The sequence below is a fragment of the Ascidiella aspersa genome, chromosome 6, assembly GCF_963924565.1.
Source record: "Ascidiella aspersa chromosome 6, kaAscAspe10.2, whole genome shotgun sequence".
Taxonomy (NCBI): domain Eukaryota; kingdom Metazoa; phylum Chordata; class Ascidiacea; order Phlebobranchia; family Ascidiidae; genus Ascidiella; species Ascidiella aspersa.
This window is the reverse complement of record NC_139452.1, coordinates 22,874,400-22,891,989: the sequence shown is the minus strand read 5'-3', so window position 1 is coordinate 22,891,989 and position 17,590 is coordinate 22,874,400. Positions and strand designations below refer to the sequence as shown.

Sequence of the window (17,590 nt, the reverse complement as noted above, 5' to 3'; positions counted from 1 at the left end):
AAAATAGAAACAAAATGCTTTTAAGGTTGTTTGGTAACGTTTGCTTCAGTGCTAAAGGAAATATTGAAACAAATGTTTTCTGTTCGCCATTTTAACATGAAAATTGTTGTCTTTAATCTATAGACTTTTTGGGGGAATGTTCTGGCACCGGACTATTTGCCCTTGTTTGTGGTTATATGGGGGGCGTTAGAACTTGGGCCAGGGTTTGTAACTATTAGGGGCGTTAGTGATAAAGTAAAGGTGTTTGGGGACCGGTTAAAGGTTTTTTGGGGATATCATTCTGGTGGTTTAGGTCTTATTCCGGTTTAGACTTTATTCCGACTATGATAGATATTAGTACTATTCTGTTCTTGTTCCGAACTACGGCGAGGTAATAAGAGTTTGCTTCTTTTCTGGCAACGATATATTTCATATTCGAAATTAAATGAAAATTTAGTCGACAAATCTAACAAACGTATTGTATTTTAATAACCCATTTTAGTCATAAAACATTTATATACAGAAGATACATGTTATAAAAAGTTCACAAAAGCAACAATGTAACGGTTTGCATTAAAATCTCCATAAAATGTCAAATCTTGAATTGTCCATACTAGTTTATTACTATGAATTTGTCAAAATTCCTCATTTTTCATCAATTTCTAAATAATACCAATTTCGGTGCAATTACCAACAGTTAAAGAATCATATTCGCTGGAAGATGTACATTTTACCAACATTCAAATGCCTACACTACTTTATTGCTTTAAATTTTTCAAAGTATCATTTCACATCATTGTCCAACAAAAAAAATACCAATTTTGGTGCAATTACCACAGTTGAAGAATCATATTCGTTGGGAGATGTAGAATTTTTCAAAAGTAAAATTCATATACCAGTTAATTGCTTCAAATTTTCCAAATATAATTTCAAATCATTTTTAAAAAAAAATTAACAATTTTGGTGCAATTACCAGAAGTTGAATAATGATATTCGTTGGAAGATGTACTTTTTAAAACTAAAATTCCTATACTAGTTCATGGCTATATAAATTTGTCAAAATATAATTTTACATCATTGTCACAAATGAGTTTTGACCAATTTTGGTGCAATTACAAACAGTTAAAAACAATATTCTTCGGGAGATGTACACTTTTTTAAGAGTCAAATGCTATACGAGTTTATTGCTATATATTTATCAAAATATCATTTTGCACATCATTGTCGAATTTTTTTTACCAATTTTGGTGATATTACCAACATTTGAAGAATCATATTCGTTGGCCGATGCACATTTCTCAATTAAAAAGCCAATACCAGTTCGTTGCTTTAAATTTGTCAAAATATCATTTCAGATCATTTAAAAAAAAAATTGAAGAATCATATTCGTTGGTAGATGTACATATTCTCAAAAGTAAAATTCTAATACCAGAGTATTGCTATAAATTTGTCAAAATTTAATTTCACACAATTGTCAAAAAAAAAACAGAATCACATTCGTTTGAAGATGTTCATTTCTCACCTGACGACATCGATTGCCCCAGGCCGAACCTTGGGGTCGGACCCCATGATGGACACACTCGCCGTGAACGACCCATCAATACTGAAGATGACGCAATCAGTGAGAGGGGGAAGCACCGCCAGGTAGCTGTCGGCGAACGTGTGGTCGCCCCTGCAAAGTCGAAAAATGAGTTAATTTTAAGGGTTGATAATAAAATGCAATCTTTTGAAAACATTTCGTCATAATATTAAAAATATTTGGGTACACTATGCACGGATTTGTAATGTAGCTTGACTATTAATCCCAACGCTAAAAATGTAAAGTAAAATGACATCATCTTGATAAATACGCTTTGATACGCACTTGTAACTTGATTAGTTAATGTGACTGAAACATATCCAAACCTAACTTATAAAAGGCGGAACGCAATTCATATATTTCTGAGTTTTTACGAAAATAATGTAGCAGAAGTTTGAGAAAAAATGAGAAGTAATTTTTTTAATGTGACATAAACAAAAGGGTCAAAACGGACGTTTTATCGCAAACTGTTAAACGAGCTGCCAAAAGCCGTAAGGCAGAAGCTCACCTGACCACCATCTTAACCGGGAAGATGCCGAGCCCTAGCTTCTTGGCTTGCGGGATTTCGCAGGTAATCTTGCCGTGGTGGTCGGTCAGCTGCATCCCGAGATGCACCCATTCGGAAGCGGGAGGCTACGAACATTTTTTCACTTTAAGAATACTTTGCTTTTGAGGATAACTTTGTTGCTCAAGGGATGCTGATTTGCCGCACAGATTTGTTTTCAAAACATGCGTACTTAATCAAACCGTTGTACGTCGGCGTAACGGGCTATAGCGGGGTTGGGTCATTTCTTGGCTCTAAAGTTAAGACTTTTCGTTATTTTTATTTTTACAGGCAGGTTAATATTGTTTTCCATATGAGAAGGGTTTTATATTAGATTATGTGTGGACACAAGCACGTCTTCTTATGATATAAAGCAAAGAGGAAACTGTGATAAATAAATGTAATCAAGACGAAAAACTTAATAGGTTTTCAGCCGGACTTCTACGCAGCGTTCTGGACTTACGCAAGTGCATGGGTTACAAGATATACGTTCAAGTAGGGTGCGTTTTTAGACTTTTTTATAGCTTTACAACATGCAATTTTTCAAAATTTCAGCGCTTTAAAGGCAAGTTTGAGTAATAACCGCCACAATGATCACTGACCGATAGCAAAAAGAGGTATTGGCTTTACAGTTGTTTATTTAAAGTGTATAAATTACTAGGCCATTCTTGTGTTATTTAAAAAAGAATTCATCGAGTGTTATATTTTGTTATATGAAAAGGCGGGAATTATAGTTCTCTCAGAGATAACGATACTACACATATTCAGAAACACTTTTGTGGGGCTTATAACACGAGGCCAACCATGCTTGGATACAAAGCTGAAATCCACACTGATACCGATACCAAGAGGGGTGCTAAGCCTTATTAGAAAACGTGAAAATAACACAATACGCAACAACTTTGATTAAATGTGGGTGATTGACCACTAGTTTATGGCAGGGCTGCGAAGTCGGAGCCGGACTCAGGACTCGAGTAAGACAAGGTAAGACTACCGACCCGAGTCCGACGTGCGCTGTACGAAACTTTAAAACTAATGGTGCCTCAACTCTGTGAATGTAGAATATATAGTTGAATGTTTTTCAACCATGTATTGTGGGTGGATGATTATATGACAACCCTATGAGTGGATTGCACAATGTTCAGGCTGTAGAGTCTGAACTCGAGAAAATCGCACATTTGGCCAGAGGCGGACTCGGAACTCGGACTAGGGATTATTTTTTTGGCCGGAGTCGGGCACGAGAGTCGGACTCGGGTTATTTTTAACCGACTCCCAAGTCCTGATTTATAGTCATCGAGATAAGGTTTGGCGAAACTCACCGGCGTCATGATGTACACGTCGACCTTCTCTCCGTTGAGCGTTACCATGTCGAGCGGGCCGTACATGAACTTGCCCGTTAGAACTTGGGGGCTAGATTCTACCGCCACCTCGTCACGGGCTCGGTGGTTCGCAGTAATGTTCTGCTTACAACAATATAACGTTTTCGTTAATTGGCAAAATGTATAAGTGAGAAACAAGATTTGTAACACTTATTTATATAGAAAAGATAATCGTTTAGAAAATAAAACTATTATATTCGTTTACAAACTGTAACTCAAACCGTTATGTTTTCAGTAAACTGGCAAAATGTTCTGTCAAATTAGCGAATGTATAAGCGTGAGATAAGATTTGTAACACTTATTTGTTTAATAAAGATCCCCGTTTAGAAACTGAAACTAAACTCAAACCGTTATTTTTGGGGTAAACTATCAAAATGTTCTGTTCACATGAATTATTTAGTTTTGGTAAATTGGTGGAATGCTTTTTATATACATCTGTCTGCTAATCCGATTAACCGCCATTAAACTTTAGTAAATAATACAAAATTAGCATACAAATAATTTGACTTTTGATCAAGCAAAGTAAAAATCAGTTTGAATGGCTTTAAACTACAATGTGATCAGCTTTAACCGGTATACAACCTAAAAACGCAAAAAACGTTTTTTTTTGCACTCAAATATACAAAATAGGACTTAAACAAGTAGAACATGCTCGCTCAAGTATATTACCCGCAACTTGACTTGAGTTCGCTTCTTAAGCCACTTTTCACGCGGCAAGGCCGGTGTGAAGTGGGCTTCGCAACTTCCGTCTTTCAAACGCACCCGAACGTGTTCACGATTAAATATCTGCAGGACAAAAAACAAAGCAGGTCTTGTATACCTTATTGGGAAGATATTGTGTTTTGTTTACAGGGCAAAAGAGGTCGTTATTTACGCGTTTCCGTTTTTGCTTTGGCTTTAGCATAAGCCAGACCGGAGGTCCGATTGTTTTCGTAGGTAACACCACGTTTACAGGAGATATGACATTTCCACATAAAGTGGAGGGCACAAAATTCTGCTTATTGTAAAGGGGAAAAAAATCAGCATTCATCATGTAGTGAACAAAAATTACGAATTAATGCATTTTTTTCTGCTTGCATAATGCATATACGGCTTTGCAATATGGCCGTTGTATCGTGTATCCAACTTTGAAACCACGTAAACGCAATGCATGTTTATTTGTTTCGGCGCAGCCTTTCAGGTGCGGAGACAATATAGTTTACTCTTTATATGTGCCCAATAAGTCAATTTGGCTTTGAGGTAAGGTTTTGTAAACTGAAATCATATAAACGCAATTTTTATCTTTCTTCAAGTAATTAACTTAACTATATTTGCATAAGTGTACACCAGTTCGTTAAAAAAAACACGATTCTTGCGATTACTTATTTTGAGGGGGTATACATGTGCAGTGTGTTGTGACAAAAAATGCGATTTTTTATGCCCTGGAACTTGTACATCTGTTCGCCCAAACTAAAATTAAGAGTTTTTGACCAATTTAGATATAAAACAGTATCACTTAAATAAGTGTAAACCATTGCCAAATTATATTAATTTAATCACCGATGGTAGCTACATGTCTTCTCAAAAGGTGGCAGTTTTGTTTGATAATGTACAGGTAACTTAAATATTTCCTACTTAAGTATAAACGACACAAAGTAGCCAACGTTCAGTTTCTTATGGTATTAGAAATCATTAAAATGAATTCCTTTGTAATTATTTTACCTTTTGAAAGTATTTATGTGTAGTGTGCGATTTTTGTAGCGCATAACACTAACTTAAATTACACCAACTTTTACTTGTTTTATGAGTTCACCTCCGATCCTAACTTATAACACGTGACGTGCGAAAATCAGCGCACGGCAAAACGATTTACGCCTTATTCGGGTACACCTGCACGATATTGTAGCTTTAGTCATAAGTCCGTTGCAAGTAGGCTCCAAAGCAAAACACAGTTTAATAATTTTGGGGCATAATGTTTGGAGATTGTAGTATAACGTAATAAGAATACCAAAGCTCATAGAGAAGTAGGTAGCGTTTTGAACGTTTCGAATAACTCTTTATTCATTTTGAAGATTGATGTTCTTAGCTGGATATTAAAAAGTGCAGCCATGCCGTTGGCCAAAGATTTACTTCACCCTTCAGCAGATGAAGAACGCAGAAGGCATAAAAAAGCGCTTTGTTCAATCACCAAACTCGTATTTTATGGACGTGAAATGTCCAGGTTGTTACAAAATCACAACCGTGTTTAGTCACCCGCAAACTGTGGTATTCAACCAACTGGAGGAAGGGCAAAGCGTACAGAAGGATGCTTTTTCAGGAGATAGCAGCATTAACTTCACACATCGATGTTGAAAATGAATAAAGAGTTATTCGAAACGTTCGAAATGATACCTACTTCTGTATAGGCTTTGATATTTGATATTTTTTTCAAACCTGTCGCAGTATAAAGGACACAAGGTCGCTGGACTCCCAGAAGCTGGCGTGGAAGAGATGAGATAGGGAGGCGGACGGAAAGTCAGAGAGTCCGACCGGATAAAAGAGCGCGTAGTCGATTCGCTTTTCTCCCCACCAGCGCTCCGCAACTGAAAGTATAACGAGGTGAAAATTGTGCGGAATCCAGCACTGGTTGAGTAGTGCATTACCTTACAGTGGCACTTATTGCTATTTGCTATTTTGGGTGTGAGCCGCTTTTATATGGTGTCGTACGCTAATTTACGTGAATTACAAATTGTGTTGGGAATTAGGGCACCCTTTGTCCATACCGATTACCGGTATGGAAGAAACAGGGATTACAAACAAATGGTGCTCATTTTCTAATTAATTTCGTCGAATTATTTACAGGATTTCTAAAATGGCAAAAAATACGAAGAATATAGGAAAACAACTGGTATTATACAGTAATTTATTGCTTGCTAAATTATAAAAAGATTTCGTCAATTTATCTGGACTAAGTGACACACGTTGATAGTACAGTATTTCTAAATGGCAAATAATACGCATAATATTTGAAGAAGACCCTGGTATAACGGTAATTTACCATTGCTGAATTGATTACAAGATAGACGATTTAGACTAGTTGGTTTGCTGTTTTCAAAGATTGAGCCAGTGTTGTTATGACTTGACTTAAGCCACTCTTTTCAAATGACTTGACTTGACTTAAGTCTTTTGGGGAAAATTACTTAACTTGACTCAAGTCTTTCCGCCAAATGACTTGACTTAAGTGTTTTGGACAAATAAATTGGGTTAAAATGAAGTGTTTTCCTTAAATATGTTTTTACAAAATTGAGCTATTTAGTATTTATCCTAATTTTTGCTTGTAAAACATTTTGCTTGCCATATGTTGGGTTTTTCTTATTTTTTTAGTTCAGTTATTGCTCATAATCGTATAAGTTTAACTATTCCAATGGTTTAACGTTTTATTTTTAAGACAAGGACGTGACTTGAAGTTGACACGCTCAAATAATGACTTAACTGAGACTTGACTTGTTATTTATTTAATTGACTTGACTTTGACTTAAGTTATTTTATCAATGACTTCACTTTGATTTAAGTTTTTTTTACAAATGACTTGAATAAGACTTAATGACTTGTTTACAACACTAGATTGTGCCATGGTCAGCTATATGCTTATATTTCCATCACATTTTGAATTTGCCCAACAATACCTGGACTTTGAAAATCTCCAGCGGCGGCGTTCCCGAAAACGTGATCGTCATCGCACGGCGATTGGTCATGCATGGATGATGCTGATGACGAGTCATGCAGAAAAACGCAAAATCACAAAAACGAGTTACGACAAGTAATCAGCCGCACCTATGGTCGCGAATCAAACCCGCGCGATTGGGATTAAAAGCACTTTTTAATCCCTGTATGGTTTACCAGGATGCAAATTATTAACTATATTGATTCGCCATGCTTTTCGGAATTTACAAATTTGACTTTATGTAAGCTAATGCCGAATTAGGTATGGTGTGGGCAGAAACCAAATTTACTAACACCAGTTTACGTTATTTGTAAAAATCTTTAAAATCGTCACGCTCATTACCAAAGTTCCTAAGTCATTTTATTCCAGATTTTTAGATTTTTTGCTTAAGTAAATACTCGTTACCATCCCCATCCATAGAAAAAGTGCATTTTTTCTATTAAATGGGATGGTAACAAGGAGTGGCTTAAGCAAAAAATCTAAAAATCTGGAATAAAATGACTTAGGAACTTTGGTAATGAGCGTGACGAAATGAATTATCTTTCTAAGCAGGCCTTACATAGCCAAAAATGATTACAGTAACCATTATACAAAATTGCGTAAGCCAGACTCTTTAATAAAACACTACACTCGCCACAAAACCATCAGAACCCCGCAAACAGCACACCGACAGCTAACGAGCAAAACTCAAAAAGCAGGGGGAAAGAGAAATAAAGAAAATGCATTTGAAAGCGAATTCGCTGAAAATGCACCGCCAATGCAAAAGCTGTATACACCAGCTGGGCGAAATGCCGAAAAAACTCACTCCGTGCAAGCGTTGAGTTGGAATGACTGTCCAAATAACCAGAGGAAATACTCCACTCGCTAGGCCGGCGCGAATTACCTTGGTAGTCGGTGAACGCGTCCGTGTTCGAGCTGAGAAGATCACCTGAAGAATATTAGGACTATTCGTGAAAACAAGCATTCCAGCAAACAAGCAAATGTGACGTTCTCTAAACGTACGCCGTTGAAATAAATAGAAGTACTTTTTGACCGTTTTTATTCCCGGCAACCCAAATACTATGCGAAAGTATAAAATGACAAACTGAATGTGCAAATTATGAATATATCTTCAAATATCTACATCACATCGTAAAACATTGCAGAAATGCAAGTATTTTAGTATCGGGTCGGACCCAGGCGATTATAATTATCAACAAGTACTAATACCACCACTAAGCATACAAGTATGGGCAACGGGCATAGGATATCCCTACAGTTACCCACTACGTACGACATGCTGAAAAATAAGCATCTTGATATGAAATACAATTTATTTCAATATTTTGCTTGTGTAAAGAAATCGAACTGGTACGAACTCTTACCGATTGATAGCGATTGTTCGTCGCCGAGAGGAAACATGTGATAATTGGAAACGCTCACGGGGGGCAGCTTCGAAAACCTGCATTTAAAGTCATATTTTTAACAACTGGAGGGGGGTTGACTTAACAGGTTTGTAAATCATGACAATCACTAATCTTTTATTTCGATTAGGATAGAAGTTTATACCAGTGCTTCCCAGCCTTTTTCAGTTTTAACGCAAGTATTATTGTGTGACCCACAATGAATATGACCAAACAAATAAAGTTACATCTTTACTACTGGCCTATGCGTACTGAAATAGTTAATGCGACACAACACATTGTTACGTATTTGTGATATTGATGCAAAAATGTTACGTAATGGTAATGCACTAATCCCCGATCTAATAGAAAACGGTAACATTTGAAGATGCTTCGCGACCCACTGGTTGGGAAGAACTGGTTTAAACGGACTAACAATTTTGACTTGCCAGACTAAGATTAAAAAATCGCTGACTGAAATATCGGAATAATACTCCAAACCCAAATGTTTGTGACGGATTTAGGTCGTGGTCATATTATTGTCATTTAGTTCCTAATTTTTGTTTTCAAATTGTCGACGGATAGCATATTTTGGTGATTTCATACTGGTTTTGACAAAAGACAATTAAACAATAGCAAGCAAGCAAACAATAAAAACAAATTGGGTAAACAAAAGTAAACATAATGACAGTAAATAAAAGTTTTATGTGCAAATATTTCTTCGACGTGACTTCTACATTACTTGTTGTTATATATAACATTACCTATATTTAAATTATAACAAAACTTTGGCGCAAAACTAACAGTTTATATGTGTGACCTTACAGTCAGAAAAATTACCGCTTCACGCAGTACTTCGTAGGTTCCCCAGCCATACTTGTCAGTCGGATGGGATTTATAAGCAAGTGTGCAACTCAACTGGAGTGAAGCAGGGGTTATGGGTTTTATAAGCAAGTCTACATCTTACTTGGAGTAAAGCAGGGGTTATGTACGTTATAGTACGCAAGTCTACATCTTACTTGGAGTAAAGCAGGGGTTATGTACGTTATAGTACGCAAGTCTACATCTTACTTGGAGTAAAGCAGGGGTTATGTACGTTATAGTACGCAAGTCTACATCTTACTTGGAGTAAAGCAGGGGTTATGTACGTTATAGTACGCAAGTCTGCATTTTACTTGGAGTAAAGCAGGGATTATGTACGTTATAGTACGCAAGTCTGCATTTTACTTGGAGTAAAGCAGGGGTTATGTACGTTATAGTACGCAAGTCTACATCTTACTTGGAGTAAAGCAGGGGTTATGTACGTTATATTACGCAAGTCTACATCTTACTTGGAGTAAAGCAGGGGTTATGTACGTTATAGTACGCAAGTCTACATCTTACTTGGAGTAAAACAGGGGTTATGTACGTTATATTACGCAAGTCTGCATTTTACTTGGAGTAAAGCAGGGGTTATGTACGTTATAGTACGCAAGTCTGCATTTTACTTGGAGTAAAGCAGGGGTTATGTACGTTATAGTACGCAAGTCTGCATTTTACTTGGAGTAAAGCAGGGGTTATGTACGTTATAGTACGCAAGTCTGCATTTTACTTGGAGTAAAGCAGGGGTTATGTACGTTGTAGTACGCAAGTCTACATCTTACTTGGAGTAAAGCAGGGGTTATGTACGTTATAGTACGCAAGTCTGCATTTTACTTGGAGTAAAGCAGGGGTTATGTACGTTATAGTACGCAAGTCTGCATTTTACTTGGAGTAAAGCAGGGGTTATGTACGTTATATTACGCAAGTCTGCATTTTACTTGGAGTAAAGCAGGGGTTATGTACGTTATAGTACGCAAGTCTGCATTTTACTTGGAGTAAAGCAGGGGTTATGTACGTTATAGTACGCAAGTCTGCATTTTACTTGGAGTAAAGCAGGGGTTATGTACGTTATAGTACGCAAGTCTGCATTTCACTTGGAGTAAAGCAGGGGTTATGTACGTTATAGTACGCAAGTCTGCATTTTACTTGGAGTAAAGCAGGGGTTATGTACGTTATAGTACGCAAGTCTGCATTTTACTTGGAGTAAAACAGGGGTTATGTACGTTATAGTACGCAAGTCTGCATTTTACTTGGAGTAAAACAGGGGTTATGTACGTTATAGTACGCAAGTCTGCATTTTACTTGGAGTAAAGCAGGGGTTATGTACTTTATAGTACGCAAGTCTGCATTTTACTTGGAGTAAAGCAGGGGTTATGTACTTTATAGTACGCAAGTCTGCATTTTACTTGGAGTAAAACAGGGGTTATGTACGTTATAGTACGCAAGTCTGCATTTTACTTGGAGTAAAGCAGGGGTTATGTACTTTATAGTACGCAAGTCTGCATTTTACTTGGAGTAAAACAGGGGTTATGTACGTTATAGTACGCAAGTCTGCATTTTACTTGGAGTAAAGCAGGGGTTATGTACGTTATAGTACGCAAGTCTGCATTTTACTTGGAGTAAAACAGGGGTTATGTACGTTATAGTACGCAAGTCTGCATTTTACTTGGAGTAAAGCAGGGGTTATGTACTTTATAGTACGCAAGTGTGCATCTTACTTAGAGTGAAGCAGGGATCACGGGCTTTACGTACATCTCATTTTACTTGGAGTGAAGTAGGGTTATGGGCTTTATACGTACATCTACATCTTAAATATAGAGTTAATCAGGGGTCATTGGGCTTTATACGCAAGTCTATATCTTACTTGGAATGAAGCAGAGGTTCTATCCTTCCCGACGAAGGGTCGACGGCGTAAAAGAGATTGTACATCTGCTGGCAGGCGGGTTGCGGCGGGGGGGATTGCCCCTCGCTTGAACCGCCCGCTAGTTGGCGCATCGCGAGCACGTAGGCGAGAGACGAACCTGGAACAAATAATAACAAAATGTTCGATTGCGCGGTTCGTGTTGTGTGGATGGATCTTGAGAATTTTTTTCTCTAGAGCAGCTTTAGGGGATAGGTAAACGAATAAGTAGTAAACTGGCTTCCGAAAATATGATTAATGATAGTTTAGTGATAAAGGAGTAATCTAGGAAGGCGAAAAGTGTTTTACTGCACGTTTTTTGCAGTTTTTTTACTGCACGGTTTTGGTTTCCTTCAACCTATTGTAGGCTGGGTACAGGACTCAGAAGTAAACTGGTTTCGAAAAAGTAGGTTAAAAAAAGTTTTATAAACATTCTTTACTAGGACGCAGACTACAAGTTAAAGTGTCTAGCAGGAATTGCCAATCAGTGATATCACACCGTTATCGGCAAGCTGTAGGCCACAGAGATAAGTTGATAAATGTCGTGTATGGTTAGGCAGCTGTTTATACATCTGCCATTAAATTCTGAAAAATTTTGGACCACTGCAAACGTTTTAACAAAAACTCTGAAAATAAAAAGTCTAACAACATAAACCAAGGCGACAGTGCATTTTGCTGGGAAGTTGTGGATCATCTCAATAACAGCACAACACAAAGTACGCACCTAGCACGAAGAACTTAGAGGCCTCGAACTCCAAACGAGCTGTGACTTCATTGGATGACACGTTGGTCGATTGCGACATGCGTCGCGTTTCGGTGGGGGGTGAAGGGGTAACCGGGGAAGTGTTGCTTCCGAAAGAAGTGGAGCGCTGGTTCATATTAAACATTCAATGAAAGATTCAATGTGAAGTTGCTTGTACTACATAATGTGGCAAGCATTGGGGTATGGTTGTTTCTCGACTCGCTCCTCTCTGAGCCTGCATAGCTCAGTTGGTCGAGCGACGGTCCCTGCATGACCGGAGGTCGTGAGTTCGAACCTCACTGCAGGCCAGTTGTTTTTCTAGCCTGCCCTGCTTGCATCATTGATCGACAGACTCGGTGAGTCTGCGTTGGCTTTCGGGGTACTTATATTAAACATTGTTCATATGGCCACCAGTTTACAAAACGCTCTTTACGGAATATTTACACTAAACAGTAGAAAACCAGATGGGACTGCTGACAGACAAATTGTACTCGTTATCATACCAATAACAATTTTCCTGTTAACAGTTTCACCTGATTTGTCTCTTTTGAATAAGATATGCAGTGCTATTGCCCGATATATATATATATATTAAGAAGTTGTCCCATTGTAAAATAACGTTGCATGTGAACACCAAAAATGAAACTTGTTAATAGAAGCACGAACAACGACGGAACGTGTGGTGGTGATGAATGGGAAATAACATTCGATTCATCTGCCAGAATCGAAAACGTCGGCAAGTGTTTCTAAGCCATATGTAGCGCTAAATGTGGGGTGCATTGCCCATAAGCTTAACTATCCTATAGTCTTTTGTTCAAAGACAATAAAGATTTTTGGTATTGGATCATTGCATTATGTGGTTATGCCCAACACCACAAATATTCGTAACGAATCAAATCGGCTTCTATAAAAACGACAGTTCCGCAAGGTTTACGGCTGGTGACATACAATTCGGATGTTGTTAATATCGTTATTAACACGAGATGAATCAGCATGCGATTACAGTAACGAGGTTGAAATGGTGGCACATTTATATTGTTAGTTGGGTGAAACAAGACCCGATCCGAGCGTGTACGCAAAAATAACACATATGCTTGAACACAACGTTTTGAGGCTCGCAATTTAACAGTAGAGACAAAACTGCAGTGGCATGACGTCATTTTAGAAACCGCTTAAAATAATCAATCTCATTTAACTTAGAATGACAAAATAGATTTCTGGCGAGTTTAAAAACGTTCCTTTTACAGAAATGTCAGACCATTAATCTTATGTCCTGCTGGAAGCTTTCACCGGGTATCGTTGCAACTGTCGTCGATGAGTCGTGCACAATAAAAGATGGCAGCATGCAGTAAAACCCGGGCGTGCGCAAAACGCAGAAGGCGCTTAACGAAGGCGGCGGCGGACGATGTGGTAAGCGGTCAAACCGTCGGGAAGAAAACGGGAATGTGGTAAGCAGCCTCGACGACTCACAACGACATCGTGCGGCGGCGGTGGTGGCACCCAAGCAACCTACAAACCTCGAAATGACCTTGGTCGCTCAGGCGACGCACGTGTAGCGCGTGTAGAGGCATAGGGACAAGAGAGTTCCGGCTCAGGCCCTTATACAGTGGTTCGGCCGCCGCCTGGGGCCCAAAGAGTAGGGTGCTGGCCGACCCCCGGCGGGGCTGGACGTGGGGGTCCCAGTTGGAGGGTGGAGAAACGCGGAAGCTGGGTGACGAGGGGAGACTGGACGATATTTGCCATTCGTCGTCCTGTGGGCGCGATTTTCGTGACAAAAGCTGGTCGTGAATGAGACGATGTGGCGAACGATTGGTGGAAAATAATAACCGGCAGATTGTTTTGCTCGTGGTGAATACAGTGTTGAATTTTTAACAAAGAATGTAAAATTTAACATATTTTCGTACACCACCTAAGGTTTTTTGTTTCTATTTGCCCGAAGTAAATCACCACACATTGTTAATTTTGACCAGAGAAAGTAACATTTCACAAAATTTTCTACGGTACGCAAGGTTTTTTGTTTCAATAAGTAAATTACCACACATTGTTAATTTTAACCAGAAAAAGTAAAATTTCACAAAATTTTCTACGGTACGCAAGGTTTCTTGTTTCTTTGTGGTCGTAATAAATTACTAAACATTGTTGAATTTAAACGCAAAATACTCTAGCAAAGCTAGCAATTCAGGTTTAGACACTATAAAAAAGATCTTCAAAGACCTGAATTTCTAGCTTTGCTAGAGTATTCTGGGTTACTGATAAAGAATTAAGTTTGACATTTATCTTGTAAGGGTCAAGATGATTTCCATTATCACATATTCAGTGTAACATGGTTGAATTAGTAACACTTTTAATCGCACTATTTCTTTGTAAAGATTAGTCCTTTTGGATTTTTGTGATAAAAAGGTGAGATTGGACGAAGCTAGCTGGATGTGAGGTTCGAACTCACAACCTCAGGACTTTAATGGTCAGCACGACTTCAGCGAAAATTTAAGACTAACTGACAAGCATTTGTGAACAGAATGCCAAAATGGTTCAGTCACATTCTTGTGTACCAATGTGATCAACATGACGAAGTCTATGTAAACGCAGTTTAACGAAAAGCAGAAATGGCATGAGCAACCAAATAATGGGGATTTGATAATTAAGTTGACCGCAACTGCAAAACAGTGGGTTATGCTTATTTTATGGAGATAATCTGTGTTAGAAGATCGCGCGGACTTAAGTTGGCAATAACAAACTAACAAAATACTTACGAAACAGCATAAAGTTGGGATGGGCAAGTCGTTCCTACACTCGCGGGCTCAACGCAAACAATTTTTCGGTGGGCCATAAAAATTTACACTAACTATTCACCCGATCCGTTAGAAATTAGTGCATTTCTAAGCAAAAAGGTCTACGACAATTAGGGCATCCAATGGTAGAAAAGTCTAGACTTTTAGACCTTGAGGTCGTGGCAATGCACTAATTTGGACTTTTAGGTAAACTCCCGGCGTAAATAAATTGAAAATATTCTCTGAAAATTCACAAAAGATTACAAAAAGTGTGAGATGGCATTAATAACACTTGACCCACCCTAACCCAAACGCTAGCCCGAACCCTAACCCAAATAAAGTGCGTTAATGTAATACTTATATGAATGCTAGGGAAAAAAACAAACTTTCTGTGGGCATAAGATAGTTTCTCGTCCATGGTATATAGGATTGTAACGTCACAAAATGAGATATTGGGGCCTAAAGCGTTTATGTAATTATTAATTCAGCCCACATTATTTGGGTTCGGGTGCTGGTGTGCGTTTGGGTTTAGGTGGGTCAAGTATTATAAAACCTAATCTTTAAGCACATTGTTAAGTCAAATTAGTGCATTGTCCGAGACCTCAAAGTCTAAAAGTCGGACTTTTTGAACCTTTGGATGCATTTATTGTCGTGGACCTTTTTGCTTAGAAATGCACTAATTTCTAACGGATCGGGTGAACTATTAATTATAATGTTAAAACTTTTAACTTCCAAAAGTTAAACCCCAAGATTTTTATGAAATTGAAAACGAGTCTTACACCACTCAATACCAGCAACGCGTGAAGTGCGATAAAAGTTAGTTTGTTTGGCTTAAATTGCAAAAACTTTTATTTTATAGAATTACGGTCATTAGGTTAAACAACAAAAATAAGGACATACTGCCTATACCAGGGGTTCTTAAACTTTTTTTACCGCGGAACCCTAAAAAATTTTTTTTGCCTCACGTCGACCACGGTAGGTAAAAGATTTTCAAAAATGACGTCAAAAATTAACGCCTTAATGCAAATAGACGTTATAAATCAGCTGATTTCAATCTAAAAACTGTGAAAGTGAAATGGAGTCTAAATACAGTTAGTGCAAAACCGTTTTTTTTCAAACTAAATTGTCTTTTTTGATAAATTTATTACATTTTAGAAATACACTAATATTTTAATCAAGACCTCAAGGACCCCCTAAAACTAGCTCACGGACCCCCAAGGGGTCCATGGACCCCAGTTTAAGAACCCCTGGCCTATACTCTTGTGTTTAAAATAAACATAAAAAATGAAAATTGATCGCGGAAAAATATATTGACTATAACTTAGCGAAACTTTAATTTTATACAATTCAATGCTACGAAAAATTTCCACTTGAAAATGCCGTTCATAATTTACACGAATGGCTTAAAACGGCACCTTTGGGCAGAAAAGATTCATGAAAAAACGCAAATAAACTTTAAAGATGAAAAAACATAACGCATGGCCTTGTGTACATAATTTGTAAAAAAAATCGCGGCCTGTATGATTAGATCGGCGGGTGTTAGGTTGGGCAATACGCTTACCTCGTGTACGCTCAGTGAGCTGTCGCGTCTGCTGCAGAATGAGGCTTGCCTGTGCATATTTGAAGGACACCTACACAGCATGTCGTAAGCCAGGATGCTGCCCGTCGCGTCACCGATGATGCAAACCTGCGGACGAATGTGGCGCACGGCGGCGTTTTTAAAGGTGCTGGTTGGTGACTCGGAGTTATTAATAAACGGTGCCACGAAAACGCGTAAAATTTTGCCTGGCTTAAAGTGAAAAACTAGCAAATTATGGTTGGAGGTTGTAGTAAGACGTAGAAAGAATATCAAAGCCCATACAGAAGTAGGTATAGCATTTTTAACGTTTCGAATAACTCTTTATTATTTTCAACATGAAACTGATACCCCTATTTCTGTGTGGGCTTTGATATTATTACTACGACTAACATGTTAAAAATGATGACTACTTTTGTATGGGATTTCATATTCTTATCACGACTATCAAATTACCAGAGGCAGTGTTTTTTAATGGTGTTTTGAGTGACCGAAAAAATGTTTTGCATTATTCAAAAAATGCCGTGCTTCTGTAACAAACCAGAGAATTAGCAGTTAGTACTTAAATAACGCAGCTGCGGTCCCTTCTAATTTATCACCAAAGTCAAACCTTAAAAATTGGCAAACTGTAAAGCGCGTTTAACACCCGTCCACTTTCAAATGGCAAACAACGTGAGCGGTTTTTACTTTATACTTGGAACATATATATTCTAAACATGTAAAATACACACTTTAAGGTACACAGGGTAATTTTGACCATAATTAGATGACGCTTCTTACAGAAAGGTGGTGCAAATAGTGAGAAATGTATGTTAAAATCTTAAGATGCGACTTGTCTGTCTTACAGATTAGCAAACACTGGTTAGAGAAATGTCTTATTGCACCTGAAGTATATTGCAGTTTTGTGTTTCAAAAATACTGCGAAACCGTCGTTCTTAAGTCTAAACGATTAGCAAAAACTCGCTTTATTATTTTTGCCACAAGATCGAAAGTTCCCGTTAGCGTATAGGTTTATTGCATAACCTTGGTACTTTCCATATAATGCCGCTTGTCGAATTGCAAGGAAACCACCCGAGCGATATGGTGAATTCTAAGAGGATACTAATTTAAATGCTGTCAGTTCACGGTGGTTTTGCATGCTACAGTAGCAAGCAAGCAACCTGTAAAGCCGTATAAAGGAAGACGCGTTTAATGACGT

At 38.0% G+C, this 17,590-nt stretch overlaps 1 protein-coding gene, 1 non-coding gene and 1 pseudogene across 4 annotated transcripts in view; 2 read left to right on the top strand and 1 right to left on the bottom strand.

The window, feature by feature from the left end:
* The window catches only part of LOC146140842 (membrane-associated phosphatidylinositol transfer protein 2-like), a 45,607-nt gene that overhangs the window by 4,306 nt on the left and 23,711 nt on the right, over window positions 1-17,590 (bottom strand). For 2 of the 3 annotated variants that reach the window (XM_083391857.1, XM_083391858.1), the window contains 11 exons: window positions 16,378-16,503; window positions 12,031-12,175; window positions 11,271-11,427; window positions 8,528-8,604; window positions 7,969-8,091; window positions 7,126-7,206; window positions 5,894-6,042; window positions 4,151-4,267; window positions 3,422-3,562; window positions 2,067-2,191; window positions 1,502-1,651 (listed from right to left, as the gene is read on the bottom strand). In XM_083391857.1, coding sequence (XP_083247983.1) covers window positions 1,502-1,651; window positions 2,067-2,191; window positions 3,422-3,562; window positions 4,151-4,267; window positions 5,894-6,042; window positions 7,126-7,206; window positions 7,969-8,091; window positions 8,528-8,604; window positions 11,271-11,427; window positions 12,031-12,175; window positions 16,378-16,503 — 1,391 coding nt within the window. The remainder of the gene's footprint in view (window positions 1-1,501; window positions 1,652-2,066; window positions 2,192-3,421; window positions 3,563-4,150; window positions 4,268-5,893; window positions 6,043-7,125; window positions 7,207-7,968; window positions 8,092-8,527; window positions 8,605-11,270; window positions 11,428-12,030; window positions 12,176-16,377; window positions 16,504-17,590) is intronic. The other variant, XM_083391859.1, reaches the window with a different exon arrangement.
* LOC146140844 (small ribosomal subunit protein eS27 pseudogene) lies at window positions 5,569-5,793 on the top strand (annotated as a pseudogene).
* Window positions 12,282-12,356, top strand: Trnaa-ugc (transfer RNA alanine (anticodon UGC)). The gene has a single exon. It is a non-coding gene; the product is annotated as a tRNA-Ala (tRNA).